A 26,736-nucleotide genomic window follows, 5' to 3' on the forward strand; every position below is an offset into this window, starting at 1 on the left:
GGCCGGCGGGCGGGGCGCGGCGCGGCGGCTGCGCGGCGGCACACGTGCGGCGGCCGCGATGAAGTTCGCGTACCGGGTGAGCGCGGGCGCGGCGCGAGGGTTCGCGGCGCGGGGTCCGCGGCGCGGCGGCCGGCCTGGAGAGCGGGGCCTGGGCGCGCGCGGGCCGGAGCGCACTGTCAGCCTGTAGCCCGCGCGGCCGGCCTCGCGGCGGTGCGCGGCGGCCCCCGGACGGGACGGACAGGCGGCGGGAGAGCGCGGAGCCCCGGCGCGGAGAGCGGCGGCGGGCCTGGCTCCCGGCGGCTTGCGGGGCGCCTGCCCTCCTCTTCCTCGCGGGCGGGGCCGCTCTACGCGCTCGCGTGCCCGCCCCGTGGGTCCGCTCCTCGCCGGGCTCCGCGCCCCTCGGGGGCCCGGCCTGGCCCGGACGCCGTCGCCGCGCTCGCCTCGCTGCCTCCCTGTTGCCCGCGCGCCCCTTGACACGGCCTGAAAGCGCGGGAATCGGGCCACGGGGCCTCCGCCGACGGCCTCGCCGCCGGCCGGGCTGCTCCCGGTGCGCTCCCGCGGCTCCTGCTGTCCGGGGTCACCCGACCCGCCTGCGGAGCCGGTGCGCCCGTCGCGCTGCCTGCGGGCCCTGCTCGCGCTCTGTGCTGAGCTCTTCGAGGCCCTGCCTGGCCGGTGGAGGCTGGGAGGGCCTGCAGGGCGCAGACCCGGGGCGCAGCGCCGTCTCCAGGGCGCTCTTCGGTCTGATGAGTTCCCGGACTGGGCTCCGCAGGGTTGCTTTGTTGGGGTGGCCGTGAGCCCAGGGTGCTGGGGGGTTGCCCTCCATTGCTCAGCTCTTCTCCCGCTGCAGCGTGGGTCCCCTTCGTGTGCGGAGACCGCCCCCTCCAGACACTCACAGTGGCCCTCATCCTCTTCGGCAGGGACTTGGAGTCCCCAGGGCTGGGACTCCCTTCCTCTTCCTGTGTCCCTCCTGGCCGGGCTGCAGAGGTGGTCAGGAAGCGTGCCAGGAGGGACCTGGGGGAGCAGGGGAGCTCTGTGCGCCCTGGACCAGAGGCCTCCCTTAGCCTTTCCTGCAGTTTGGGACTTGCTTTGTATTAAGATGGTTTATTTGCTTTTCAGTTTTCAAATTTGCTGGGGACAGTGTATAGGTGCGGAAACTTGAATTTTACGTGTGATGGAAACTCACTGATCAGCCCTGTGGGAAACAGAGTCACTATATTCGACCTTAAAAAGTAAGTGTGTTGGAATGACTTGAACAGCACGGACGGCTACAGCATGCAGCAAAACTGACCGTGTCGCCCTCCTCCTCCCCTTCCTAGTGCACCCCCTGCCCCCGGGGCAGCCGGGAGGTTTTGCAGGTGCACATAGTGTCAGCGCATTACTCTTGGGACTGCTTTGCTCTAGTCCCTCCGGGCCCTCGCCTAAGCCCTGGGGTCTCAGTCACTGTGCTGGGTGCTGGCTCTGGAGGGCACCCTGGACCCCTGCTGGGCCAGCGCTGAGCTCACCGCAGCCCAGTTCCACTTGCCAGGTTCACTTTCCTTCTCCCGAGCCGGCACCTGGCTCTGTTCCTTCTCCTCAAGGGGAAGGACTCCTGAACGGTTGTCACCCCTTCCCAGAGTCACGTGGCCGGGGTGAGACCCTCCTGTTGCCCCGGGGTGTCTGGAGTTGTGTCTGGCTCTGCAGGCTCCGCCTCCCGGTCTCAGCAGAGGGACGATGGTCCCTATCCTCTCTGGGACTCATTTCTTGACGCCCCCAGGAGCAGGGCCTGGGCAGGGCACCCTGGGCCAGCAGGCGAGAGGGTCACAGCTGACGGGGCCGGAGTGAGGACTGCGCGCTCGGTGGGAACCAGAGAGCAGAGGAGTGGGGCGCAGAGTTAGTCCAAGCCAACGGCTGCTGCTTTCTCGTTTCTCGTGTTACTTACTTTCCCGTCCTGTGCTGACAGCCTCACGGGGCTGTGCAGGCCCGGGGGTTAATTCCTTCCGGGGAACATGTAGCGCATTCCAGTTTGGGGACTTGATAGCCTTCGCGGAGATCTCCTGGGATGCACTTCTGCGGACAGTCAGAGCCCCCCCAGTTTACTTTTTTGTGTGAGAGGGGGCTTGCGTAGCTGCATGTGTGCCTATGCGTGTGGAGGGGACAGAGGAGAGAGGACCTTGAGCAGACTCCCCACCGATCGCAGAGGCTGTCATGGGGCTCCATCCCGTGACCTGAGATCACAGTGAGCCAAAGTCGAAAGTCAGACACTCAACCAATTGAGCCACCAGGTTCCCCAAACCAAAGCCCATTTTTAAGGTTTTGAGTATGTTTTGCCAAGTTTTCTGCAGGAACCTGGTCTTATTTCCTCTTCTCCGGCAGGGAGCTGGGGACCAGCTGTGAACTCTGGGGGCCAGGGACAGGAGGAGGGTATGGGGTGGGTGGTCTGAGGCCGCCCCCTCCTTGTCTCACGACTGAGACCAGCTACACCGCTGTGGTTTTTGTTTCTCAGCAACAAATCCAACACTCTGCCCTTGGCTACGCGGTACAACGTCAAGTGCGTAGGGCTGTCCCCAGACGGCCGCCTGGCCATCATCGTCGATGAAGGTGAGCGCCCTCGGCAGGGAGGCGGCATGCGGGCAGCTGGGCGGACAGGCAGGGCAGGCGGCAGGGGGACTCGAGGCCAGCACCGGTCCCACGGGGTCTCAGCCCCCCCAGTCGTCTCCCCCAGTCGCTTCCTTGCCTCAGACCATCTTGGGCTTTGGGGTGAGGGCGTGGGGCGGGGGGTGGACATTCCTGGTGTCGTCCCAGGCTGGGCCGTAGCTGTCCTGTCTGGCGTGACCCACACCTGCTACTGTCCCTCCCGCAGGGGGGGACGCGCTGCTGGTCAGCCTGGTGTGCAGGTCCGTGCTGCACCACTTCCACTTCAAGGGCTCGGTGCACAGCGTGTCCTTCTCTCCGGATGGCAGGTAGGGGCCCGGGGCTCGGGGCAGGGCGCACGCCAAGTCCAGACCCTATGGCGGGTGCAGCCGGGCTCGGGTGCTCTTCCGACTAGAGGCATCAGCGTGGGAGCCTGTGCCCAAGCCTCCTCTTGGCCGCCCTCCAGGTTCCCGTAGTGCCGCGTGGTCACAGGCCCTGCTCTCCGTCCTCCACGGCTGGTGCTCCCATCTCGAGCGGTGGTTCTAAAGCTGTCCAACCGGAACCGCTTCCAGAACAGTCGTGGGTCTCGGACGGTCTTGCAGTCTCTGGACAGAGCCACAGAGGGGTCCTTGGCTCTGAGTAGCGCTGGTCCCCAATTTGAGGTCCACAGGGAGGAGAGTGTGTGCGGATAGGGTCCTGGCCCGACCCGGCCTTGCTTCGGGTTCAGGGCTCCAGGGGAGGGGGCTCAATCCTGGGGTGCTCACGCCCAGACTGACCTGGATGGGCCATGGAGGGGGCGGCTCTGGGTTTCAGCCATGAGCCCCCAACCCATGTCCAGCCTCAGAAATCCCTTAGAAGGCAGTGGCTTCTCCTCTGTGCCTGTTGCACGGAGCCTGAGTTGTCCTTCCAGCCCCCCCGGGGCTGGTCCGAGTGTGGCCTGGCCTTGGTGTCTGTCCCCCAGGCTGGTGAGAGCGCCGGGCGTGCGTGTGCTCCGGGACAGCGGAGTGGCAGGGATCAGCGTCCCTGCGAGAGAAGACGCGGGTTGGGGGCCGTGGAGAGCCGGGCCCCCACATGCGCCTCTCGTAGGAAACTGCTCAGGGCAGGGCGCTGTCCTCAGGCTCTGCACTGGGCTCGGGACTCTGGGGATGCTGGGTCTTGATGGCCCCTGTTTGCTGCAGGAAGTTCGTCGTCACGAAAGGCAACATCGCGCAGATGTACCACGCCCCTGGGAGGAAGCGGGAATTCAATGCCTTCATCCTGGACAAAACCTACTTCGGGCCCTACGACGAGACCACGTGCATCGACTGGACAGACGACGCCAGGTGAGGCCGGGGGCGGGGCCGCGCGTTGGGCGGGGGCCCCGGTGACTCCTGTCACATCCCAGAGCCCCACCTGGAAATGGTCTCTCTCGAGTGTTCCTGGGGCTGGAAGCCGGTGGGCTCCTGGCTGTGAGCGGGGCCGGCACAGGCCTGGCGTCTGTCTCTGGAAACCAGAGCGCAGCTTCCGGTCCTTGAAAGGGCACCAGAATCCGTCGTGCCCCACGTCAGAGCCGCCGTGTCCGTGGGAGGGTTGCGGGGCTTCTCCCCACTGGGGCGCCGGCCCCGTCTTTTCATGGCTGCTCCCCCACTGTCCTGGAGGGCTGCTGGCTCGGGGTCTGCCAGGGACGTGTGGGGGCTGGTGGCTGGTGCCAGTCTGGGGTTGGGCACCATGGGGGGCGGGGGAGCAGGGGGCAGTGTGGCCCTCGGAAGCCATTGTGCTCCTGGCAGACAGGTCTTCGGGGCCGGAGTGGGGTCCCCTGCAGCCTAACCCGCCCCCCCGCCCCCCGCTGCTTCAGGGAGGCACCGCCGGTTCCCGGGTTTGGCTGTGCTTGTGCCAGGAGCGGGGCTCCCTCAGGTGGGGGTCACGGGCAGTCAGGGAGGCGTGAGGAGCAGGACTCCCCACGTGGCAGCCGATGGGCTTGGCGGTCACTTCTCCGAGCCCCCTGCGCTGCCATCCCATGAGGGACAGCTCCGTGAGGAGGGACGGTGATTTGACCCCGAGGAACATGGGGGTGCTGCCGATGCTTGGGGAGATTCGGGCCGGGCATACCCGGGCTGGTCACCCTGGGCGGCTCCCCCGTGCTGGGTGGCGCTGCCCTGGGAGCCCTGAGGATGAGCCTGGCCTCTGTCCAGGTGCTTCGCTGTCGGGAGCAAGGACATGTCCACGTGGGTGTTTGGAGCCGAGCGCTGGGACAACCTCATCTACTACGCGCTGGGAGGACACAAGGACGCGATCGTGGCCTGCTTCTTTGAGTCCAGCAGTCTGGATGTACGTCCCCGCGGAGCCCGGGGGCACCCCAGATGGCAGCCACGCACCTGCCTCACCTGTAGATGCAGGCGCCTTCCCGGGTCACCTGGGGGTGTTCAGGGAGCAGCGGCACCTATTGGCTGTCCCTTGCGGTCACCTTTTCTGGCACTCGGGGGCGGGCCGTACGGGCCAGGGGATCCCAGGACCGCGAGCCTGCCTCGTGGCTGGTGGGCACCGGCGTCGGGATGATCGCACCCATTTCCTTCTACAGCTCTACACCCTCAGCCAGGACGGGGCCCTGTGTGTGTGGCAGTGTGACACCCCCCCCGAGGGCCTGCGGCTGAAAGCGCCCACGGGCTGGAGGGCAGAGGTGCTGCAGGGCGCAGAGGTGGAGGAGGAGGGCGACGAGGATGGGGAGGAGGAGACCACCGTCCGGGGGAAGGCGGCGCCGGCTGCCGAGGAGCAGCAGGGAAAAGTGAAGTACTCGCGGCTGGCCAAGTAGGTGTCCCTGCGGGCGGCTGGCCAAGTAGGTGTCCCTGCGGGTGGCGGTGGCTCGTGCCCTCGGGGCTGCTATGTGATGCGCAAGCCTGGAGAGCAGGCCGTGCTGGAGGGCTGGCCGGGAGCCGCCTCGTGTCCCAGGGGCAGGGGCAGGGAGGCTCAGTGAGGGGCGAGCCTTGGGGAGCGGGAGCAAGAGGCCAGGGCGGCAGGGACCGGGGCAGGCTGAGGTCAGCATGGCCGTTTGGCTCCGCCCGCAGCTCCTTGAAACCCCCGTCTGCTTTAGGTACTTTTTCAACAAAGAGGGAGACTTTAACAAGCTGACGGCTGCCGCGTACCACAAGACGACCCACCTATTGGTCACCGGCTTCGCCTCTGGGGTCTTCCACCTGCACGAGCTCCCCGAGTTCAACCTCATCCACTCCCTGAGGTGAGCGCCCCCTTGGCACTGTGGCGGGGGGACGGGGACGTGTGCGGGTGGGGGTGGGGCGCAGAGCACCAGGCCGGTGATGGCCCGGGGCTGACGGTGCTGCCTGCCTGCCCCCCATCCCCCTGCCCCCACGGTGCGCTGCTGCTCAGCGTCTCTGACCAGAGGATCGCGTCCGTCGCCATCAACGGCTCCGGAGACTGGGTCGCCTTCGGCTGCTCAGGTGTGCCTTCGTGCGCGGTCGCGCGGGGACAAGAACAGAGCTGCTGCTCTCGGACTGCTGACGTGGCCCCCTCGCCCCCCAACCGTGGGGCCGCGCCAGCTCCCGGGAGAAGCCCCTTCCACGCGCTGGTGCGAGCGAGCACGCTGGGTGGGCCAGGGGCTCTCGTGGGAGGGAGCTGGGGTGCCCCTTAGAGCTGCGAGCTCCCCGCTGCCTGAGTCCCCTTCTCGGTCAGCCGCTGGGCCCGTGGCTGTGGGCCTCTGGCAGGGGGTGCTGGGGCAGGTGCCTGTGGGACGGTGACTCAGGCCATCAATCTCTGCTGGGCGCCCTCTCTCGGGTTAGGGGGCTGGGGACACTGGCCTTGGTGGGTCAGACAGTCGGGGTGCCGGCTGTCTAGGTCTGCCTGCAGGCCGCCGTGTCGGGGACCGTCCCCAGCCCATCCCTGCGTGCACTCTGCAGGCCTGGGCCAGCTGCTGGTGTGGGAGTGGCAGAGCGAGTCGTACGTGCTCAAGCAGCAGGGCCACTTCAACAGCATGGTGGCCCTGGCCTATTCCCCCGACGGGCAGTACCTCGCCACCGGTGGTGATGACGGCAAGGTGGGGCTCGGCCTGGGGCGGGAGGGCCGTGCGGTCTTTTCCTGCTGGCCCCCGGGGAGGGAGAGCCAGGCCCTCACTTTGGGGCTACCCCTGCTACATCCAGGCTCATGAGAAGGTGTCCCCCGGCTCCCCAGGACTTAGAGGGGACAGCTGGCGGCCGTTTCTCTGTTAACAGCATGGCCTTCGGTGCGCATGCAGCCGATCGGCTGGGGGTCAGTCCATGGGGGCAGCCGTGTCACGTGGGTGCAAACTCGTGCCTCTTGGGGTGACACGGGCCCCCGCCAGCCCCAGGCCTCCCTCATGGGGGCGAGGGACGGGTGTGTGCACAGCTGTGGAGGGGAGCGTGGTTGAGATGACCCGTGCATGTGTCCCTGAGCTGTGCCCAGCCCCTCACCCCTCACCCCCACCCCCGGTAGGTCAAGGTGTGGAACACCCTCAGTGGTTTCTGCTTCATCACTTTCACGGAGCACTCGAGCGGGGTCACCGGTGTGACCTTCACGGCCACTGGCTACGTCATTGTGACTTCTTCCATGGACGGGACTGTGCGTGCTTTTGACCTTCACAGGTGACCTGCCCGCTCCGTCCCCTCTCTAGGTGGGCCTTGAGAGCGCTACAGAGGGCTCGTGGGCTTGCCGGGAAGCACGTAGTGTAGACAGGCTCAGAGCGAGCCTGACCCCTGAGGCCCCAGGGACTCGAGGCGTCGGGGCTCTGTGAGCCGTGCCAGCCGGAGGCCTGTCTCGGGCAGGTACCGGAACTTCCGCACCTTCACGTCCCCGCGGCCCACCCAGTTCTCCTGCGTGGCCGTGGACTGCAGCGGGGAGGTGGTGTCTGCCGGGGCCCAGGATTCCTTCGAGGTCTTCATCTGGTCCATGCAGACAGGCAGGCTCCTGGACGTGAGTGTCTGGTCTGGGGGCGGGGGTGGGGGGCAGGGCACGTGGGAGGGTGCCTCTGGGGACCCCACGGGAGGGGCAGCGGCGTCTAATGGCCGCGGTTCCTACCCCCGCACTGAGACCCAGACCGTTGTCAGCCTGCCCGTCCTGCAGCCTCGGTGCGCAGGCCTGGTATGCGGCGTGGTCCCCGGCGCTGTCTTCACACCCCCTCCCTGGACACCGTAGGTGCTGTCTGGTCACGAGGGCCCCATCAGCGGCCTGTGCTTTAACCCGGTGAAGTCGGTCTTGGCCAGTGCCTCCTGGGACAGGACAGTGCGCCTGTGGGACATGGCAGACAGCTGGAGGACCACAGAGACACTGGGCCTGACCTCGGATGGTGGGTGCATGGGGGGCACAGGTACCGGGTGTCACCGGGGGAGGGAGGCCTCGTTTCGGAGCCGTTATCCGTCTGTCCCAGTTGTAGCACATGTAAAGCCGGATGCCCAGCTGCTCCCCAGCTACTGGGGTTGGTGGCCCTGTTCTCTCCTCGGTGTCTGGCTCCTCTCCAGGGGAGTGAGCTGGGCGCTCCCCGCTGAGCTGCCATCCCTGAGACACAGCTGCTGTTCTTGACCCCGAGGGGACTGTAGGCGCAGGAGGCCACCCGGGGCCCTGGCATCTGTGTGTGTGGGTGAAGCCGTCCTGCCCCACACGCCCCCCGGGTGCTTCGTGGGCCCCTGGGCTCTGCGGCCTCCACAGCATCTCTGCTTGCCCACGCAGCTCTGGGACATGCTTGCAGCTGCCGGTGGCCTGCCTGGCTCTCCGCGGGGCCTCCGCCCTGAGCCCTGGCCACCCGCTAGTGTGTTTGGAGGCTGTCCTGCGGCTCTGTCAGAAGCACCTCTGTTGCGATATCCCTGTGCCTCCCCCTGCCCAGCCTGGCCTCTTGCTTGTACCCTCCCACCAGGCTGGCCTGGGACAGCCCCACCTGGGGCCTCTCGCCCCGGAGCTGGTTGGGGCCTGGGGCCTCTCCCGCAGGGTGGAGCTTTTGTGGGGAGAGCCAGGGGTCCCCACCTGTCCTGTGCAGACTTGGGGTGCTGCTGCCCGCCTGGCTCTCCCGGCGTGAGGCTGGCTGAGGGTGTGGAGGGTGCGGCCGCCGGCGGGACTGTGCGCTCTTCCTCTGGCCCTGATGACGCCTCTCTCTCCAGCTCTGGCCGTGACCTTCCGCCCTGACGGCGCGGAGCTGGCTGTGGCCACCCTGAACTCCCAGATCACCTTCTGGGACCCTGAGAACGCGGTGCAGACGGGCTCCATCGAGGGCAGGCATGATCTCAAGACGGGCAGAAAAGAGCTGGACAAGATCACCGCCAAGCACTCGGCCAAGGGGAAGTGAGTGCCTCTGCGAGCCGCTGCAGCGGATCCCGCCCCAAAGTCCAGGGGTCTCTGTCGCCTCGAGGCTCTTCCCCCGGGGGCCACGGAGCCTGTGTCGGGTCTGTGACTGGTCAGTCTCCATGTCCTCGTGCCCCCTGGGCCGCGGGATCGGATGGGACCGGCGGCTGTGAGCGCAGCTTTTCTTGGGTTTTTTGGGGTGCGTCTTGGGGTGGAATCGCTGGCGGGGGGGCACGCGGTGTCCAGGCTTTGCTTCTGTGAGGATCTGGAGTGTTTTGCAAAGTGGCTGCACCACCTGCGGCGGCTGGTCTTGCCCGCCGCCCACCCCGTTCCCACGGGCTTCTAGACGACAGCCCTCTGGGCCGGGCCGAGGCGCTTTCTGCGCGTGGTTCTGGTTCACGCTTCCCTGAGGCTGCAGACGGTCGTCCGGGGCGTCTGCTTCTCTGGGTCGGAGTCTTCACCACAGCGACAGTGGTCCCGCGTGCTCCCGACAGGCGACGCTTGGCGGATCTGGGCTTGGACGTCCCGCTTTCTGCCCGGGGCTCTTTTCGCTCTCAGCGGTGTCTTTGCGGCATGAGCGCTTTCTGGTAGATGACGTCCCGCCGCTTTCTTTGGGTTCTTTGGTGTCACATGTGACACTGTCTCATGTCCCGTGAGCAGCCTGGCCGGCGGGGGCCCGGCTTTCCCCCGCACGGGGCTGAGCAGGCGGCCCTGCCAGTGGCTGCTGTGTGCGTGGCAGGCAAAGTGGCTTTCTTGTCCTGTGCCAGGAGGGCCCTCCCAAGAGAGGGTCATGTCTCTGGAAGTTTCTCCTGGGGGTGGTGCTGCCGCGGAGCCCAGCGGGTGACAGTGTCTTGTGAGGCCCAGGCCAGGCCTCCCGAGGACGGAGCTCCTCCTGGGGCTTGGGAGGGGGGAGGGTGGGGAGCCGCCCGTCGGGGGTCTCAGCAGTGACGAGGCTCCTGTCCCCTTGGCTTCAGGGCCTTCACCACGGTGTGCTACTCTGCGGACGGCCAGAGTGTGCTGGCCGGAGGGATGTCCAAGTTCGTGTGCATCTACCACGTCAAGGAGCAGATCCTCAGGAAGAAGTTTGAGATCTCCTGCAACCTGTCCCTGGACGCCATGGAGGTGAGGGGGAGTGCCGGCTGCCTGGCCCCAGCAGCCCCCACCCCCCGCACGCCCAGGTCCTGTCTCCATGTGCCCAGGCCCCCATTGCTGTCTGAGGCCCGCCCCCTCCTGAGTTGGTGGCAGGGGACGGTCCCTGCAGATGGGCAGGCTAAGTGAGCAGATGCCCCCACGTGTGCCAGCCCCACGGAGGCTGCAGGAGCGCTCGCTGGGAGCGCGTTGGAGGGTCCCGGCCCCATCCGCCTGCAGCTTCCACCTCACGGGGGTGAGAACTGGCTTGTCTGTGCCTTGGGATCTTTGTGTTCGTGGCTGTTCCCCACCAGTGTTTGTGGCGCGTGAGCGAAGCAGGGCCTGGGGGCTGGGCTCTTGCTCTCTACCCGATGAGCAGGACCCCTGGGGTTTCATCTTTCTAGGAGTTTCTAAACCGAAGGAAAATGACCGAGTTTGGCAACCTGGCGCTGATCGACCAGGACGCTGGGGTGGAGGATGGAGTCGCGGTGCCCCTGCCGGGCGTGAAAAAAGGTGAGCAGAGGGCCCCCGTGCCCCCCAAGGCCACGGCCATAGCAGGTGGCCCTGCCCAGCACCCACTGCTCCCAGGAGACAGCAGCTTTGCTTTTCTCTTGGGGCCACAGTGATTACGTCCAGGAGCTCTTGTCACACATGAGTAGACCGAGGCCGCCTTGCCTGTCTGGGCCTGTGGCTGTGCTCTCTGGCCGCTGCCCGGCCCTGTGCCTCACACTCACCCCCATGTGGGCCACGAGGAGGGCTCTGTGGGCTCCGGGGTCAGGGCGCTGGAGTCAGAGGCCCAAGGAGGGCGCGCCCCTCACAGGGAAGGGGTGGCACTCAGGCTTTAGTGGACCATTGGAAAGGGACAGCCGGCAGCTAGAAAGTCAGTGTGTCGGCTGTGGCCACACAGCTGCCCTGCCCATGCCAGCCTCGTCCCTCACCCCAACCTGGTGCTGCCCCCCCCACCTCTGGGGCTGGCCTTCCCCCCCCACCCCACCCCCACCTCTGAGGCTGGCCTCCCTTCTGGCGTTGGCCTGGGCTGGCTCATTCCAGCCCGGCTTGTGCTGCTCCAAGTGCCAGGGAGCCACACTGCATGTTGGGCTGCAGGGGCGCCCCAGTGACTGGCTGGGTGCCGGGGGCAGGACTGCACCGTTGATGCAGGGCCTGGAGCAGCCCCTGACCGTGCCACGTGTGTTCTCAGGCATCTCTTCAGGAAAACAGGTTCCTCAGGTTTCAGTGATGTGTAAAGGTGGTTCCCACCGTGTCTGCAGACTTCCTGACGGTCACGGTTTGAGCAGAGCAGGTGCTGGACGCTGAGTGTAGGGAGAGCCAGGGTCTGCTGCACCCACAAGGACGCAGCCCCAAGTGTTGGTCATCCCGAGGTTGGGTCCCCAGCAGCGTGTTTGTGAGGAGGCAGGCACAAAACATCACCGAGGTGGCCTCCAGAGAGGAGGGTGGCTTTTCTCAGATGACTCGCATGTCACAGACTCTCAAGCCACAGGAGCATATCATGCCTCAAGCAGGAGATGTGAAAAATCAGTTTGCAGAAGGGACCCACGTGGGGATGCCCAGGGCAGTGAGCCTCCACGGTGCAGAGCTGCCGCGTGAAGTCGTGTGAGCTGTGCACGGCGCTAAGTACCGGGCAGAATGGGCGGCTGGGGACCGGAGCCACCCTACCTCCCAGCCCTGGGGTTAGGCCAAGGCCTTTCGCCAAAACAGACAAGCTGTCTGCTGGCCGAGCTAGGTGGATGCTTGGGAGCAGGGGCTCCAAGGGCTCGTCTGTGGAGGCCAGCGGCGCCTGTGAAACAGCCGCTGGGGCGCAGGACACGCCTGCTGCATGTGCAGACGGAGCGGGAAGGCCAGGGAAGAGCAGCAGGGTCCCCGCCTTCGTCCTGTGAGCGGTAAGGGAAGTGCTGCCCTGTTTTCCAGGTGACATGAGCTCTCGGCACTTCAAGCCTGAAATCAGGGTGACCTCCCTTCGCTTCTCTCCCACCGGTGAGCCCCAAGTGGCGGGTTGTTGGAGCTGGGAAGGGCAGGGGCAATCCCGCTGGGCTTCCAGTGCACACTGTGGGCTTGTCACCTCTGCTCCCAGGGACAGGGCTGGTCACCGCTCTGGCTGGCCCTGGGCCCTGCTGTTCTCCAGAGGACAGTGAAGAGGGTGGCCTTGGACCCACTGGGCGTTGAACTGGGGAGGCGCACACCCACCCTGAGCTCCACTCTTGTGTGGCAGTCATCTGAAGGGCCGCGGGAAGGGTCTGTGTCCACGGGGCCTGGGACCGTCAGGTAAACGTGGTCCCGTGGAGTGGGCAGGAGACGGATGCTTGCAGTGGGCTAGTGTGGGGCCATAGGCAACTCCCTTGCAGGGCGCAGAGCCGTGCGCGGCCATGTACACTGTGCGGGCCAGCTGCAGACTGTGGCCCAGGGACAGCGCTGGGAGTCCCTCGCTTGGGGGCCTGCAGTTTTCTGGCCCGCGGTGCTGCTTGTCCGGGCGTCTTCTGCGGGCTCCACGGTGCCGCTACATTGTCTCCGCTGAGGCTGTGTGGCCCGCAGAGACGGGTGTGCGCCCCTACGGGGACCTGACCGGGCCTGGTGCCCACGAGTGTGTCTGCTCCCGTGAGCACGCGCTAGTGGGGACGGGGGGATGCCCGTGTTGGCGACCCTGGCGCCACCGCCACCGTCCCCTCTGCCCCCCGGAGGAGCCAGTGGCTGGGGCGGGAGTGTGGGAGGATGACGTTCCCATGCGCCTTTCTTGCCGTTGGCGTTTGGGACCGCGGGGACGTATCCAGTTTCCGTTCTTTAAAAAGGTGAGGGAAAGTGAAAATCGGTGTTCGGGAAGGCTCTCGACGGCTTCGTTTCCCAGGGCGCTGCTGGGCGGCCACCACCACCGAGGGACTCCTCGTCTACTCCCTGGACACGCAGATGCTGTTTGACCCGTTCGAGCTGGACACCGGTGTCACCCCCGTGCGCATCCGGGCGGCCCTGCGCCAGCAGGACTACACCAGGGCCATCCTCATGGCCTTCCGGCTCAACGAGAGGAAGCTGCTACAGGAGGCGCTGGAGTCGGTGCCCTGGGACGAGGGTGAGCGCTGGGGCGGGTCCCCCAGGGGCCGGGAGCACCCCGTGTCCGGGCTCGGGGCTCTGCAGAGCCGTCTCCCCTTTCCTCCCGATGGGAGCCGTCCCTGCCAAGCCAGCCCAGTTTTCTCCTGCTCCTGCAGTCGAAGTGGTCAGCTCCTCGCTTCCGGAGCTGTACGTGGAGAAAGTGCTGGAGTTCTTGGCTTCATCCTTCGAAGTGTCTTGCCACCTGGAGTTCTACCTCATATGGACACAGAAGTTGCTCCTGGCGCACGGGCAGAAGCTGAAGGCCAGGTCGGCAGCGCTTCCCCGGGGTCGGCTGTGGTCCCGTCCGTCGGCTGGGCTCTGTAGGTCGGGAGGCTGCATGCGCGCCCACAAGTGGGGCCATGTGGCGCCGGGCTGCGGCCGTGCACTGAGGCGGGTCTCCTGTGCAGGGCGGGGAAGGTGCTGCCGGCCGTTCAGTTCCTTCAGAAGAGTATCCAGCGGCACTTGGACGACGTCTCCAGGCTGTACGTGTTGCTGTGGGCGGGGCAGGGGGGTGCGGAGGGGACGGCGGCGCTGGGGGGTGGCCCCATCCCCAGCTGGTTCCCCACAGTGGGACTCGAGGTCCCAGCTTCAGGCGTGGCCAGGAGTTGAAAAGAGCGCGCTCTTCCAGTGAAACCAGTACCTTCCACCAGCAGACCAGCGGAGGAAGGAGTGCTGTGTGGGGTCAGGAGCCTCTGAGAGTCCTGCCGCAGCTGCTTTCTTCCTGGCTCACGCCTCTTCTGCCCCCTGCCCCGAGGTTGAGCAGAGGGGTGGGCATGCAGAGCACCTGGGGACTCCGGGGCCGTCTTCAGGGCCCGTGGCCAGGGGTCCCCACTCCATCCCCAGCGGCGTGTTCCCTGCCCTGGCTGTCCACTGCCCGCAGGCAGGGGCGTCTTCTGTCCTTGACAGCTTCCTTGGTCTTTTGGAGCCTTGAAGAAGCCCTTCCTCCTGGAGGCTTTTGTTCTGAGAGTCCTGGCCACTGGCTGGGATGCTGTGAGGGTGTGGGGGTCCTGCATCAGTGCTGCCCTGCTGTTTGTTGGGGCCTCTGTGACTCTGCAGAGCTCAGTCCGAGAGACGGGGCTCCTTGTAATGTGGTATTCCCGTAAACGCTTCGTTGCTGGGACGCCCTCGTGTGGTGGTTTGCGCTGATGTGGGGGCGCAGCTTGCTGCTGTGTACTAATCTGGGGGCTCCGGTTACGTTGCCAAACGGGATCTTGTTTGAGGTTTCCCACAGGGCAGTGGTTTTCTCAGTCCTTTGCCTTGAGCTCGTCCATACTGGGTGGTTTCCTCCATGGAAACATGGGTGTGATTTTTCTCTTTACTTTGCTCACGGGGGGCATGAACTGAGTCTGGGGGCCCCTCTCTGCTCCCTTGAATGGGTGTGAAGCCGGGCGGCAGCCCCTCCCTCGGGATCTGGTTGTGCCGGGGAAGCTGTCTAGGTCACTTGTGGCCAGTTGCTCTCGGGGTCCCAGGGAAGGTGCTGGGGCGCCCAGGGAGCCAGAGTCCCGGCAGGAGAGGAGAGCGGCCACTTTGCCTGACGGGACTCCTGTGCACTTTGAACAGCTGTGACTGGAACCGGTATAACATCCAGTACGCCCTGGCGGTGTCCAAGCAGCGTGGCCTGAAGCGCCCCTCAGAGCCGCCGGGGAGCGGCGACGAAGCGGACGCGTCTGATGACGACACTCTGCACCTGCTTGGCGCGCGACACGGGGACGGAGATGGGGACGGGCACCTGGCGTAGGGCTGGCCACACTTGCGGCCCTGCTTGTTTCCGTCAAGACCGCCGACGAGACGGAGCCCCACGGCCTGGGCCCGGGAAAGCAAGGGAGGGCGGCGGCGCGGAGACGCCAGCAGGAGGACGGCACCTGCTTCCTGGGCCAGCACCGGCTTGGCACGTGGTCCCGGGAGCGGTGTGCTGTGAGCCAAGGTGAATGTCGCTCGTCCGCTGTTGGGGACGCCTGTCTGCAGAGATGAAGGGGTCCGTTTTTATAGACTTGAACTTTGTGTGACCATTATTTATATTTTTAATACAGTTTTGGTGATTTGGAGATGAAAATAATGAGGTTTTCTATGATAAAAGTGTGGATTGAATCTGCACTCTGAATTGAAAGCGTTTGTACTATTGGGGTCGCCTGCCTGTGGCCTCTCAGTGCTGGGGGAACGGGTGAGCGGGACAGCTGGCGCGCCCACTACGCCCCAGCCCGCGCGGCTCCCGACCTGCACGGCCCCCAGCCCAGGCTGTCTTGCCTCTGGAGTCTCCGGGAGTCTTTGCGCACTCTGACTTTGGAGAGGGACACATGGGGATCCCTGGGCCTGGGACTGGACCGTGCTCTTGGGGAGCTCACTCAGACCCGTGCCGGCTCCGTAGGGCCACAGGGAGGAGAAAAGCCGGGCTTTCCCGTTAGGCCCCGTCCTGGTCCCTGAGGCTCGGTGGAGGCGGCCTCCACTCAGGAGCAGGAAAACCGGGCCCAGCCGGGTGCAGCTCTTTCTGGACAGTGGGTGGGTACAGCGTCCACTGGGGCTCCTGACCACCTGCACTGCTCCTGGGCTCTGTGACCCAGGCTGTGCACCCATGGGGTGTGTGCTCGGGCCCCTGCTGTGACCGGGTGCCACGGCCCCTCCACGCAGCTGCGACAGCAGTGCTGTCCGGTTCGGGCAGCTGGTCATGCTGCTTTTTTGATAGGTTTCGTGTGTGCCCGATGAAGCCCAGAAAGTTGACAAGTGAACTGTCCTCTGGAGTGGAGTCTGGAGGCCCGCAGGGGGAGCCCTCAGCTCGGTCCCTCCTGGGCACCTGGTCCCCAGCCAATGGGAGATGTCACAGCCAGTGCGAGGTGGCAGGGCCCAGCCAGTGAGAGGCCACTGCACTACCCACTCCCTGTTCACTCCAGTGGACTTGGTTTCTACAACCCCAGCCCCCTTTTCCTCTATCAAGAGGCTCCTCTGCCCTGTTTTCCTGATTTGCCTGTGGTTTCAGTTTTCCTGCAGGTTCTTTTTCACGGGCTACAGCTCTGCTATTCTCCAGCGAACACGTTTTTGTCGGTAAAAGGGAGTTTTATTTTTGAGTTTAAAATGCCGCTGAGCCGCCCCAGCGGTGCAGACGACTGGGAGGTGGGGCTCTGCAGGGCCCGGAGCCGCCACGGGGCTGGTGGAGAGGCGGCCTCGTGGCTCCCAGCCCGGCGGAATCAGAATCCGCAGAAGGACCTTCCTCAGGGTGGGGCGGACCTAGGGCACGTCGGCATCCCCCCGCGACCCCGTTCTGGACCCCGGGGCGGGGAGGGGGAGGGCGGGCTGGGCCCCAGGAGCCGGGAGAGGCCGGGATCCCGCGGGAGAATGCCCGGCTGCAGGGAAGGGTCCCGGGCCCGTCCTGAAGGGTCAGGAGCAAAGGAGCGGGACCGCCCGAGCCCCTCCTCGGCTCCAGCCGTCTCCTGTCCCGTTACTGCCGCCTCCCCGGGTCTCTGTGCCGAGGGCGGCCCGGGCCGCGCTCACACCCGCGGCAGGCACGGCCCTGCGTCCACCTGCCGGGCGCCCGCAGCCCGGGGCCGCCGCGGGGACCGCTCAGCATCGCGAGCAGCCGCCGCACTTGGAAACGCGGGTAGATTAGGGGAGTCTCCCGCGAACTGACTCCCGGGAAGCACCTAGAGGGGCTCAACGGAGGAACCCTCCCGGGGCCGCCGCCACCGACCGCGCGCAGGGAGGGCGACTGCGCAGGCGCGGCCCCGCCTACCGGCGCGCTCGCGGGACGGCGGCCGGGCCGACTGCGCAGGCGCGGGGCACGCTGGTTACGCGCGGGGCTCTGACCGCGTGACCCTGCGACCCGAGTCCCCGCGCAGTCATGGCGGCGGTCAGGGCCTTGGTGGCGTCCAGGCTACGCGCGGCCTCCGCCTTCGCGCCGCTTCACGCGTCCACCCCGCGCGCGGCCCTCCACGGCTCGGCGCCGCGCCCGGGGGCCAGGGTCGCGCTGGTGAGCGGACGCCGGCGGGCGGGGCTGGGGGCGGGGCTGCCGCCGAGGCCGGCCCCTAAGTCCCCTCCGCACCCCTCCACCCCCCAGGTCGTGTCCCCAACCCCCCCCGCCGCACCCCTCCACCCCCCAGCCCGGCCCCCCCCAACCCCCCCGCCGCACCCTTTCACCCCCAGGCCGGGCCCCCTGCTCTCCCCCAGGCCGGCCCCTAACTCCCCCCCCCCCCCGCACCCCTCCATCCCCCAGGTTGTGCCCCCAAACCCCCCGCAGCACCCCTCCACCTCCCAGGCCAGGCCCCCTGCTCTCCCCCAGGCCGGCCCCTAATCTCTGCTGCTGCTCCCCCTGCTCCCCCAGAAAAGGCTCCCTAGCCCCTCAGCCACCCCCTTTCTGGGTTGGGCCCCCAGGCTCCTCCCTTAACCCCCTACCCCACCCCTGCGCAGCCCTCACCTCTGTTGTCCAGGGTCAGTTCCCTTCTCTGCTCTGAGCCTGCCCTTCTTCACACACACACACACACACACACACACACGCCCCCCACCCGCCCCCAGGGCAGCGGCTTCCAGGTGGACTCCCCCCTGACCCCCGCTCCCCCACAGGTGCTGTCTGGATGTGGCGTCTACGATGGGACTGAGATCCACGAGGCCTCAGCGTAAGCCCTCAAGGACGGTTGCCTTTTCCTGAACCATTTGGGGACCCTTCGTCTAGACAGGCAGAAACCAGTGAGCCGGGAAGTGAGGGGCAGGGAGCCCCTCGAGTCCGTGGCCTTGTGCCCCAGAGATAAGCAGGGAGCACTTCTGGTGCCCTGTTAGCACCCGCTGCTTCCCTCCGAGGCCCCGGGGCATGGGCGTCCTCCTTCTGGCTCTCCCCGGCTCTCTGGGTGAGCCGCCCGCCTCGGCTGTGTCTTTGATGGGACCCGTCTGTGGCCGTGTCTTTGATGGGACCCGTCAGCCGTCGCTGCTCCTTCTCTTGAGTGAAAAGGCTTCTGTGCGCCCGAGCGCTAGGCCTTGTGGGCCTGGAGCAGGTTGGAGGAGAGTTAGCACGGGGCTGGGGAGCATGTCCCTCCCGGGTGCGGGGCCACAGGGAACCCACAGGAGCCCGAGCCCCCCCCAGCCTGCGCCCGCCCTCCCATCCAGTGTGGGCACCGGCCCGCAGTGGACTTCGGCGTGTGCAGAGCTGGTGGGCAGTGGAGAGTCAGGAGAGCTTCCAGGCTCTCCAATGGGGGCTCGGCGCTGGGGCACGAGAACACGGGAGCATGGGGTAGCGGGTGGACACGGAGCCGAGTGCGGAGAGCCCTGCAGGTTACAAGGAGCCGAGCCCGAGTGACGGGGCGGTGCTGGCCTTACCGGCTCATGCCGCCGGCTCTGAAGGGGGACAGTGAGATCCCAGGCCTGGAACAGAGCAGCCCTCGGGGAGACCTGGACATCTCTCCCCCGGCCCTCTGGCCATGACAGGAAGGGTGGGGCAGAGCGGGACTCGAACCTCCTGTCCTGACCGAAGCCCAGCTCAGCCCTCCCGTCCTGCGTCGATCGTCTGTGGGAGGAAGAGCACCCAAAGCATTCTGGGAACCTAGACTTCGAGGCTGGGACCGGCCCGGTCGCCCGTCCCCTGCACCCCGGTTTGTAGAGGGAGCTGGGGGACCAGCTGGGCTCTCCAGGCTGATTCAGTGGCAGCGAATCTGAACTGTGGACGTGGGGGGTCCTTGGCCAGCCGGCCGTAGCCCTGCAGGAAGGCTGCGTGATGGTAGCCGCCGTAAGGGGTGTGCACGGGGCCCTCTGCGGGGCGCTGCCCGTGCACGCGGAGTGACAGGCAGCGCCGGGTCGGCCTTGTCTCAGGATCCGTCTCTTTTTCTCCCGTGCAGGGTGTTGGTCCACCTGAGCCGCGGCGGGGCTGAGGTCCGGATCTTCGCTCCTGACACCCCTCAGATGCACGTGGTCGACCACACCAAGGGGCAGCCTTCCGAGAGCGAGACCAGGTGTGGGTCCCTCCCCAAGTCTGCGCGTGGACCAGGACCTGCTGCAAGCTGCCCGAGACCCCGTGGGCTTGGTTGTGTTGTCCCGGCCACGAATCTGGCTGCGTTCCGGGCTGTCCTGCGACGGTGCCGCGGTGGCGCTCGTTATCCTCCACCGCCTGCCGGAAGTCCTCCTGCCTGGCTTTCGTGATCCCCTGCCCTGCGGTCAGCGTGGACTCCTGCCTCCTGCCCCTGCCTGGGCCCCAGTCTCGGAGCACCTCTGTCCCCGAGGCCCGTGCAGTCTTGGCACATACTGAGGTTCCTCTGGCCCTCCTATCTTGCTCCGGCTGCAGGGTCCAGCCAGGGACAGTGCGGTCTCCTGCTGGGGCAGGCCCTGGCTTGCTTCCCTCCACCTCTGCGGTACCTGGACCTTCCCACGCCTGCTTTCGTCAGGCCCCAGGGCTAAGCCGGCCAGATGCTGCGAGGGGCGAGGCCGTCTTTCTAGACGCCGACCTTGAGCACATGCGTGTTTGCTCCTGGACCGGCCTCCCGCAAGCCCGGTTCTGCTCTCCACACCCTGACGCTACTTCAGGTCTCTGTTCTCTCCCAGGAACGTCCTGACGGAGTCTGCGAGGATCGCCCGCGGCAAGATCACCGACCTGGCCCGGCTCAGCGCGGCCGATCACGATGCCGCCATCTTCCCTGGAGGCTTCGGGGCCGCTAAGAACCTGTGAGTGCTGGAGGGCCGCGGGGGACGGGGCGTGGGGTCCCAGAGGCCGCACGGAGCTGCTCTGTCGGGGGCCCCAGTGTTACGTCAGCAGGACGCAGGTTTTTCTCTCACTTCTTGCTGGGTGTTCCCGGTACCGGCCGCCGCGGGGTGGGGGCGGCGGGGGCTTCCTCTGATCAGCGACGGCGCTGGCCGGGCTGGCCCATCAGGACCTGTGTCCCCGCACATGTTCCTCACAGACCCCGCCGCCTCACGGGCCTGGCCACAGGGAAGCCGCTGTCCCCGTGGGCTGTGCGGAGGCTGGTCTGTCGGGAGGAAGGGAGGCCTTCCTCATTTTGTTCTCCGGTCGTTGCCGTGGTAGCCGGAGCACAAGCTGTTACCACGTCGGCGTGACGTCCCTTGGGTTTCAGGTCCTGTTTCTGTTCCCGTTTCTCCACCTGTCTCTGCGTGCCTCACGGAAGTGCTCTGTGCTGGCCGCGCTGTCCCGGCTCGTCCCTTCTTGGGCAGCCCCCCTGCGGCTGGCGTGGGAGGACAGGAAGCAGCTGTGTCGCCTGCTTTGGGGTCAGACAGGGACCCTAGTGGGGGTTACAGCCTGTTACAGCCTGGGTTTGGCGGGTGTCAGTGGAAACCCCGCAGACTGGGCTCCGCGGGGAGCATCTCCCTGGGTCGCAGACGAGCCGGCTGCTGTGGCCCACAGCCAGGCGCCCCGAGAGCGTGGCTGGCTGGGAGCTTGGGCAGCCAGCCCCCCACTCCGCCTCCCGCTCCCCATCCTGTCCCAGACCAGGCGGGTGCGGGGTGCTGCCGGCGCCCTCCTGCACAGCCTCGGCCCACGAGCACCTGCTGGATGTCCTTGCTGTGCCGTCCGGTCTCCTCTCGAAGGTCCCTGCCCACCGTGCCTCCTGCGGCGGCTCCTCTTCCCCCATCCTCCTCCCGCTGCCCCCGTGGGGTCTCCCCTCCTGCCCCGGCGCCCTTCTCTCCGTCCGCCAGGAATTCCGTTTGTATCTGGACTGCAGGCCTCCCCACTTCTTGATCTGCCGGCTGCCTGCCCCAGGCTCGCACCACAGTGTCCTGTCGACATTCTGTCACCTGGACCGTCCCCCGTCAGCCCCGCCTCCGTCTGGACTCCTTGTGTGCAGGGTGTGGGGTGGGGCGGGGAGCGAGCCTGGGACCCTCGTGAGCACCGCCCCCTGCACCCTGTTTGGTTGGTTGGTGGGCGCTGTCCCCCTGCAGCAGTGTTCTGGCTCGTTGTGTCCCGGTGCCCTGCACCCAGAAGTGAGGGGCACAGGCAGTTAGAGACCCTGAGTTGTTTCGACGCCTCATGGCTCCCCTCGGCCTGCAGACACCTGAACAGCTCTGTCCAGGTCCCAAGCCTCTGTCCTGCCCGTGGGGCCGGTTCCCACAGCGCCTCCTCCTCTGGGAGCCCTGCCTCACCTCACGTCCGCTCCGTCGTCCACATGCCGGCTCTCGGGGGAGCGGCCCTCGTCCCTACCGCCTGCACGCGCACCGGCAGAAGCTGGCGGGGAATGGCCTCCGTAGGCTTCACTCTGCCAGGCCCTGGGGCTTTTCCTGGGGCAGATGAGCCTGAACTCTGACCATTGCCCACCTCTCCCCCCGCAGCCCGGGTGAGGGCACTTTCGGACTGTGCTGGGGCTGTGCCCGTGGCACGGCTGATGACCACACGCGGTTGACCTAGAAGCACAGGAGGGAGATGAGCAGGTTGTTGGCAGATCTTTGCTCTGCGTTCCAGGGAGCCGTGGCCTTGGGTCAGCGCCCCCGTCTGTGAACTCACTCTCCCCGGGCAGGCTGGGGCTTCAGGTCTCCTGCCCCGTTCGTCCCGACCATTCCAGAAGAAACGTCAGCTTGGTGGGGTTGGCACCCTTCGCCACGGCTGCCGGTTGGGCCGTGTGCACGCAGCGAGGGGCAGCAGGCGAGCCCGCTAGGGACAGAAGTTCTTGCTGTTGGGAGCCTCGGGCGCGTCCCTGCCCTGGTTGCCCCTTCACGTGTACTTCCGATAGGTCTCCGTGTGGTTGTGTTAAGTCTGACCGGGGCACCGGGCTGGCGTGGTTGGGCGAGTGTCCGGCACTTGGTTTCGGCTCAAGCTGTGATCCCAGGGTTGTGAGCGGGAGCTCCGCGCACGGGGGTCTGCTGGACGTTCCTTCTCTCTGCGCGCACGCACACGTTCTTGCTTTCTGAGGTAACGTCTTCTTTTTAAAAAAAGGAAAGTGTAACCAGTTGGAGGCCCATTAAGCATCTTGTGCTGTATGTGTCACAAACGGTGGCTTGTTGGTGGCCCGTTAAGCACCTCATGGCTGCACGTACAGACCCCGTCGGGCAGACGCCCCAACTCGGATGGACACGTGTGGTTTCCAGGCCTCACGTGTGTGCTGCTACTAGCTTCTGGGGGAGATAGTTGATGTGTATTAAAGCGGGATGCGTGATAGCTCGGCCATGCGGGCACACCCTGAGACGGTCAGGCCGCAGGTGGCGGAGCCCCGTGGCGCCCACGCGTTCCCGGGCCGGAGGTGTGCACACGCGCGTGCCAGGGAGCCAGAGCGGGGCTCCTGGGAGAGTGGGCGTGCTTTTCGGCTCACCAGCTGCCTCCCAGAGAGGTGCCGGGGCGCAGCCGGTGGGCGGGGAGGCCGTCCAGACCCCCGAGCCGCGCCTGCCCCGGTGAGAGGCGCGGTGTCCTGTCCTCTAACCCGCGCGACTTCCTCGTGTGTGGATGGCGGGTCACGGCTTTCAGGCCCGCAGCGTGTCCTGCTCCTCCTTGGCTTACGGAGCCGACCTCTGAGGACTCGGTGCAGCCCGCGGCCTGGGCACCTGCCGGCTGTGGTTCTCCCGGGGACCGGCCTCCCCGCCTCACCTCTCTGCCGCCCCCTCCCTCGCTGGGCTCGAAGAAGTAGAAAAAGTAACGTATGTGATTGCCTGAAAAATGCTCACGCACGTGACCTGCTTGTCCCGGGAGCTGGGGAGTTAGCACAGCTGCGCGGCCGTCTCCCGGGTGCGGTCGGGGCCCGGGGCAGGCCGACCCCCGGCCGTGAGAGCTGAGCCGCCTCTTCTCGTGGTAGGAGCACGTTCGCCACTGACGGGAAGGACTGCAGGGTCCACGGGGACGTGGAGCGGGTCCTGAAGGAGTTCCACGCGGCCGGCAAGCCCATCGGGTAGGTCGGGGCAGTGGGGGAGGGCGGGGCTGCGCGGTCCTCGAGGCCGTTTTCACTTGGGGCTGGCGGTCGATACAGGCGCCTTCCCGCTGGGAACATCCTGCGGCCGTGGTAACTGGTTCTGCTGACTTCACAGGAGGAGAGCTTCTAGCAGACTCCCCCGCCAGTCCTTCCCCGACCCGGCTTTGCCAGCACCTCCTCCCCTCGCCAGGCGTCCGCCGTCCTGTTCCCCTCCAGGCCGGCTGCGGCTCCTTGGCCCAGCGCCCTCCCCTGCCCTGGGGCAGCGTTCAAGGCGCACCCAGACTCCCGCAGGCCCCGCGCCCCGGACCGGAGCTCGCCAGGCGGGCAGCACCGGCCCCCAGCTTATCGGCACGAGTGCGCCGGGGCGTGTGGGTGGTGCAGGTCCGCTGGTGCGAGAAGCGCCCCAGGAGCTCTGCCGGATGCTCTGAATGCGGGTGTGGACGAGGGAGCGCGCCAGCCTCTGCGGCTGCGTGAGCGGGGTCGCGTGATGACAGTCCCCACGTGGGTCACTCGCCCAAAGTCCTGCCGGTCATGGTGCAAGACCCCTCCTCACGGAAGGCTCTGGCCTCGGGTCCGTAGGCTGGCCGCCCATGGGCTTGGAGGACGCCATGTTGGGCCACCCGGGAGCGGGGGACGGCGCGACCCCTTCCTCTCCTCTCCTGGGACGCCAGCCCTGGGGTAGCTTCTGCTCTTGTGGCTGAGCGCCAGGGACGACCCCGTATCACGAGTGCAGGCGGGAGCTAGGGGCCCGATGGCTGTGCCGCCTCGCTTGGGTGTCCCCTGAGCAGTGCCAGCGAGGGCCTCTGGCACGGCCCGAGAGCAGGGTGGGCGGCTGTGCCAACAGCACCACTCCAGGGCTGATGGCCACACTGCCGGCCGTGTGTCCTGTGCCGCGGCTGCCAGGCTGGGGACGTGGGCGCTTCAGGACGCCAGTTCTGATGGCTTTCTGCCTTCTTGGTGGCTGAGGGAGGTTTTTTCCACGCGTTTCGAGCGCGTGTTTTAGGCGTGACGTTTGCGAAGGAACACGAGTATGTTGGCGTCACTCTCACGGCTCGCCACAGCAGCCTGGGGACAGAGCCCTGTGGGCCTGCACAGGAGCCCAGACAGGCCGTGCTGACCGTGAGCTGGGCAGGGGCCGCCAGCGGCGTGCTTGGGCCCTGAGGGAGGGCAGGGGCAGCCCGGCCTGCAGCCACACGGTGGTGCCACGTGTCCCCCGCACGCATGGCCATGGGCGGGCCCGGGCCGGGGTCTGGCGCTTCGGGTCAGCGGGGCCTCCTGATGGGAGCACAGCCTCAGAGGAGCCCCGCGGGAGCGCCCAGAATGAACCACAGGCCTCCGACACCCTGGGAATGGCCTGTTGGGTGTAGCGGGGCTCAGGGCTCTCATGGCGGGGGTCCTTGGTTGCCATGGTGCCGGGCACACGCTCTGGCCCGCTGAGACCGCTTCTCACACCCTCTGCGGAGAGGGCGTCTCTGGGATGTCCGTGCCCCGGGGTCAGCTGCTGCTGTGTGAAAAGCCACCCGGAACCCAGGTTGAAGTCCGCTGCTGCCTTCTGAGAGCCCTTCTCTGCGGCCACCGCAGCGGGCGGCCGGTGCCCACGGGCCCTCTGCTGCCGGGGCCGCAGCGCGCGGGGCAGTGAGCGGAGCGCCCGTCGCCGCGACACTCCTCGCTCATGGGCCCGGCGGCCGCTGCTGGGCTCCTCCTCGTGGTCAGTCCCGTCCCGGGCCTGGCGTGCGCACGGGTAGCCCTGAGCCCGCCCTGTCCTGCTTTCCAGCTTGTGCTGCATTGCTCCTGTTCTCGCGGCCAAAGTGCTCCGTGGCGTTGAGGTCACCGTGGGCCATGAGCAGGAGGAAGGCGGCAGGTGGCCCTACGCAGGGACCGCGGAAGCCATCAAAGCACTGGGCGCCAAGCACTGCGTGAAGGGAGTGACCATATCCTTTCCGGCAGCCGGGGGCAGCAGCGTGTGGTGCGGGGGCCCGTCCTCTGACCTTGGGGACTGACGCAGGCAGGCAGCATCGAACTAGGGTCTGTGCTGCTGGGGCTTCTGGGGACATGTGCATGACGGGCGTCACACCTGCTGCCGTGGCGTGCCCAGGCCTCGACCCCCACGGGGCCACCTGGTCAGCCGAGTGCATGGCCTCAGGCTTCATGGGGTCAGGTTTCTGGGCGGGGGTGGGGGGAGCAGGCGCCCCGGGGTGGGGGGTAGGCTGCAGTGGAAGACGGACGGGGGAGCTGCCTGGCTTGGCCTGGAGCTCCCTGGGCACCGTGGATGGGGAGCCGTCCCACGTGGCCCTGTGGGACGCTGGTTTCCTGTGGGTGCCCGGTACTGTGCGCACAGAGCCTCGGGCCACAGGCCGATTGCATTCCGGCTCCACGGCTGGACCCAGATTCTCCACGTGGGCCAGGGTTGAGGAGCAGAGTGGCACGGTGTCCCCCAGGGTTTTGGAGACAACACCGTGTCCCTCTGGGTGTCCGTCTCAAAGCTGCCTTTCTCTCCTCGTGGGCGGTTTCCGGTGCGGCGCTCTGTCTCCCCCCTGTGCAAAGCGGGGCAGAGCCCACAGCCATCCGGGTGGGCTGGCCACGCGGCCTTGGGGTTGGGCGCAGGAGGGCGCATGTTGTTAGCATGGGACAGGCCCAGGCCTGTGCCTGCTGGTATCTGGGTGACCAGGACAGGAATGTGGCTCGTGTAGAGGGAGGTCCTGGCTTGGCCTGTTGCTGAGGGTGAGCTCTGCTCTCCGTACGCTTCTGCTCACTGCAGGTTGGTGTGGGGCGGCAGGGGCCGGGCTGGACGCGTCGTGCCTGCGATCTCCTAGTCCTTGCTACGTGACGCGTTTCCATAACTTCTGTGCACGAAGCTCACGTGGACCAGAAGAACAAGGTGGTCACGACCCCGGCCTTCATGTGCGAGACGGAGCTCCACCACATCCACGACGGGATCGGGGCCATGGTGAAGAAGGTGCTGGAACTCTGTCGGAAGTGACCGTGCCGCCGGCCCTGCGTCCTCCACCAGGTGGAGCTGGCGGCCCGTGTGCCCCTGCCCCTGGCTGCGGGCAGGAATCCACTTGTAGGCACCTCTGCCCGAGGAGGAGGCATCCTTGGGCTCCGGCCGGTCGGTCTCCCTTGTGACCGGAGAGTGAAGCGGGGCCTGCTGGTTCAGGAGGAGAATTCGGGAGGCGTCGCCCCACGGTGTTCCGTGTGGCCTTGGGATACTTGGCACTCGGGAGGGAAGAATTGTGAGTTTATGAATCTAGTCGTTAGGAAACTGAATTATCTCGCTTACTGGTAACTGAAAGTTCTGTAACCCAGAGTAAACGTGTACTAAAACGGAAAAGGGTTGCATTGAGGCCGGGGAGAATAAACCCTTTTCCCAGACGGACGCTCCGCCGGCTCATGTGACTGACGCCTTCTGAAGCCGGCGTGGGCGGCGGAAGCGCTGTTCCTCGCTTTCCAGGAAGGAGAGGAAGTTGCGGACGCGCGGCCCGCGTGGTCAGCCGCGGGCGGGGACTGTCGGGTCGGTCCCAGGCCGCGGCAGCCGATGTGAGGTGGTAGAGAAGGCGCAGGGAGGCATCCGGCGGCCGCACCGGCTGGCAGCCCGTGTCATGTGTGCGCTTCTGTCTGGGGAGGGACAGCCCGGGGGCAGCCTGCGTGTGGTGCAGGCTGCCCCTGCTGTAGCACGTCCCCCTCCCAGTCCCTGTCCTGTGACCCCGGGAGAGTGGGGGCAGCTGCGGGGGTGCACTTCTGGGCCGTTCAGTTGGGGCCTGGCACCCAAGCTCTCCCCACCCCCCAACTGCCATAAGAGGTAAGTGATGATGAGCCT

The 26,736-nt window shown here is 66.8% G+C and overlaps 2 protein-coding genes across 5 annotated transcripts; both read left to right on the top strand.

Annotated features, from left to right (window-relative positions):
• Positions 1-15,204, top strand: PWP2 (PWP2 small subunit processome component). Of its 4 annotated transcripts, none has more exons than XM_032356565.1 (22): positions 1-76; positions 1,117-1,229; positions 2,483-2,577; positions 2,840-2,939; positions 3,789-3,932; positions 4,782-4,917; positions 5,168-5,394; positions 5,678-5,821; positions 5,971-6,041; positions 6,498-6,634; positions 7,051-7,199; positions 7,380-7,527; positions 7,750-7,900; positions 7,982-8,029; positions 8,706-8,886; positions 9,861-10,008; positions 10,419-10,527; positions 11,941-12,006; positions 12,872-13,090; positions 13,227-13,377; positions 13,518-13,592; positions 14,671-15,204. In XM_032356565.1, exons 1-22 carry the CDS (start codon positions 59-61, stop codon positions 14,846-14,848), a joined length of 2,808 nt encoding a protein of 935 aa, XP_032212456.1. In that variant the 5' UTR covers positions 1-58; the 3' UTR covers positions 14,849-15,204. The 4 variants fall into 4 exon arrangements, 3 of the variants coding, with proteins under 3 accessions (XP_032212456.1, XP_032212471.1, XP_032212461.1); XM_032356580.1 differs by having other exon boundaries at positions 13,227-13,430; positions 14,671-14,838; XM_032356570.1 differs by lacking the exon at positions 7,982-8,029.
• Positions 15,205-16,869: 1,665 nt separating this feature from the next.
• GATD3A (glutamine amidotransferase like class 1 domain containing 3A) lies at positions 16,870-26,296 on the top strand. The gene is made up of 7 exons (XM_032356600.1): positions 16,870-17,068; positions 17,659-17,711; positions 18,921-19,034; positions 19,621-19,740; positions 22,806-22,898; positions 24,694-24,850; positions 25,771-26,296. Exons 1-7 carry the CDS (start codon positions 16,940-16,942, stop codon positions 25,897-25,899), a joined length of 795 nt encoding a protein of 264 aa, XP_032212491.1. The 5' UTR covers positions 16,870-16,939; the 3' UTR covers positions 25,900-26,296.
• Positions 26,297-26,736: the final 440 nt, after the last annotated feature.

The sequence above is a fragment of the Mustela erminea genome, chromosome 1 (genome assembly GCF_009829155.1).
Source record: "Mustela erminea isolate mMusErm1 chromosome 1, mMusErm1.Pri, whole genome shotgun sequence".
NCBI lineage: Eukaryota > Metazoa > Chordata > Mammalia > Carnivora > Mustelidae > Mustela > Mustela erminea.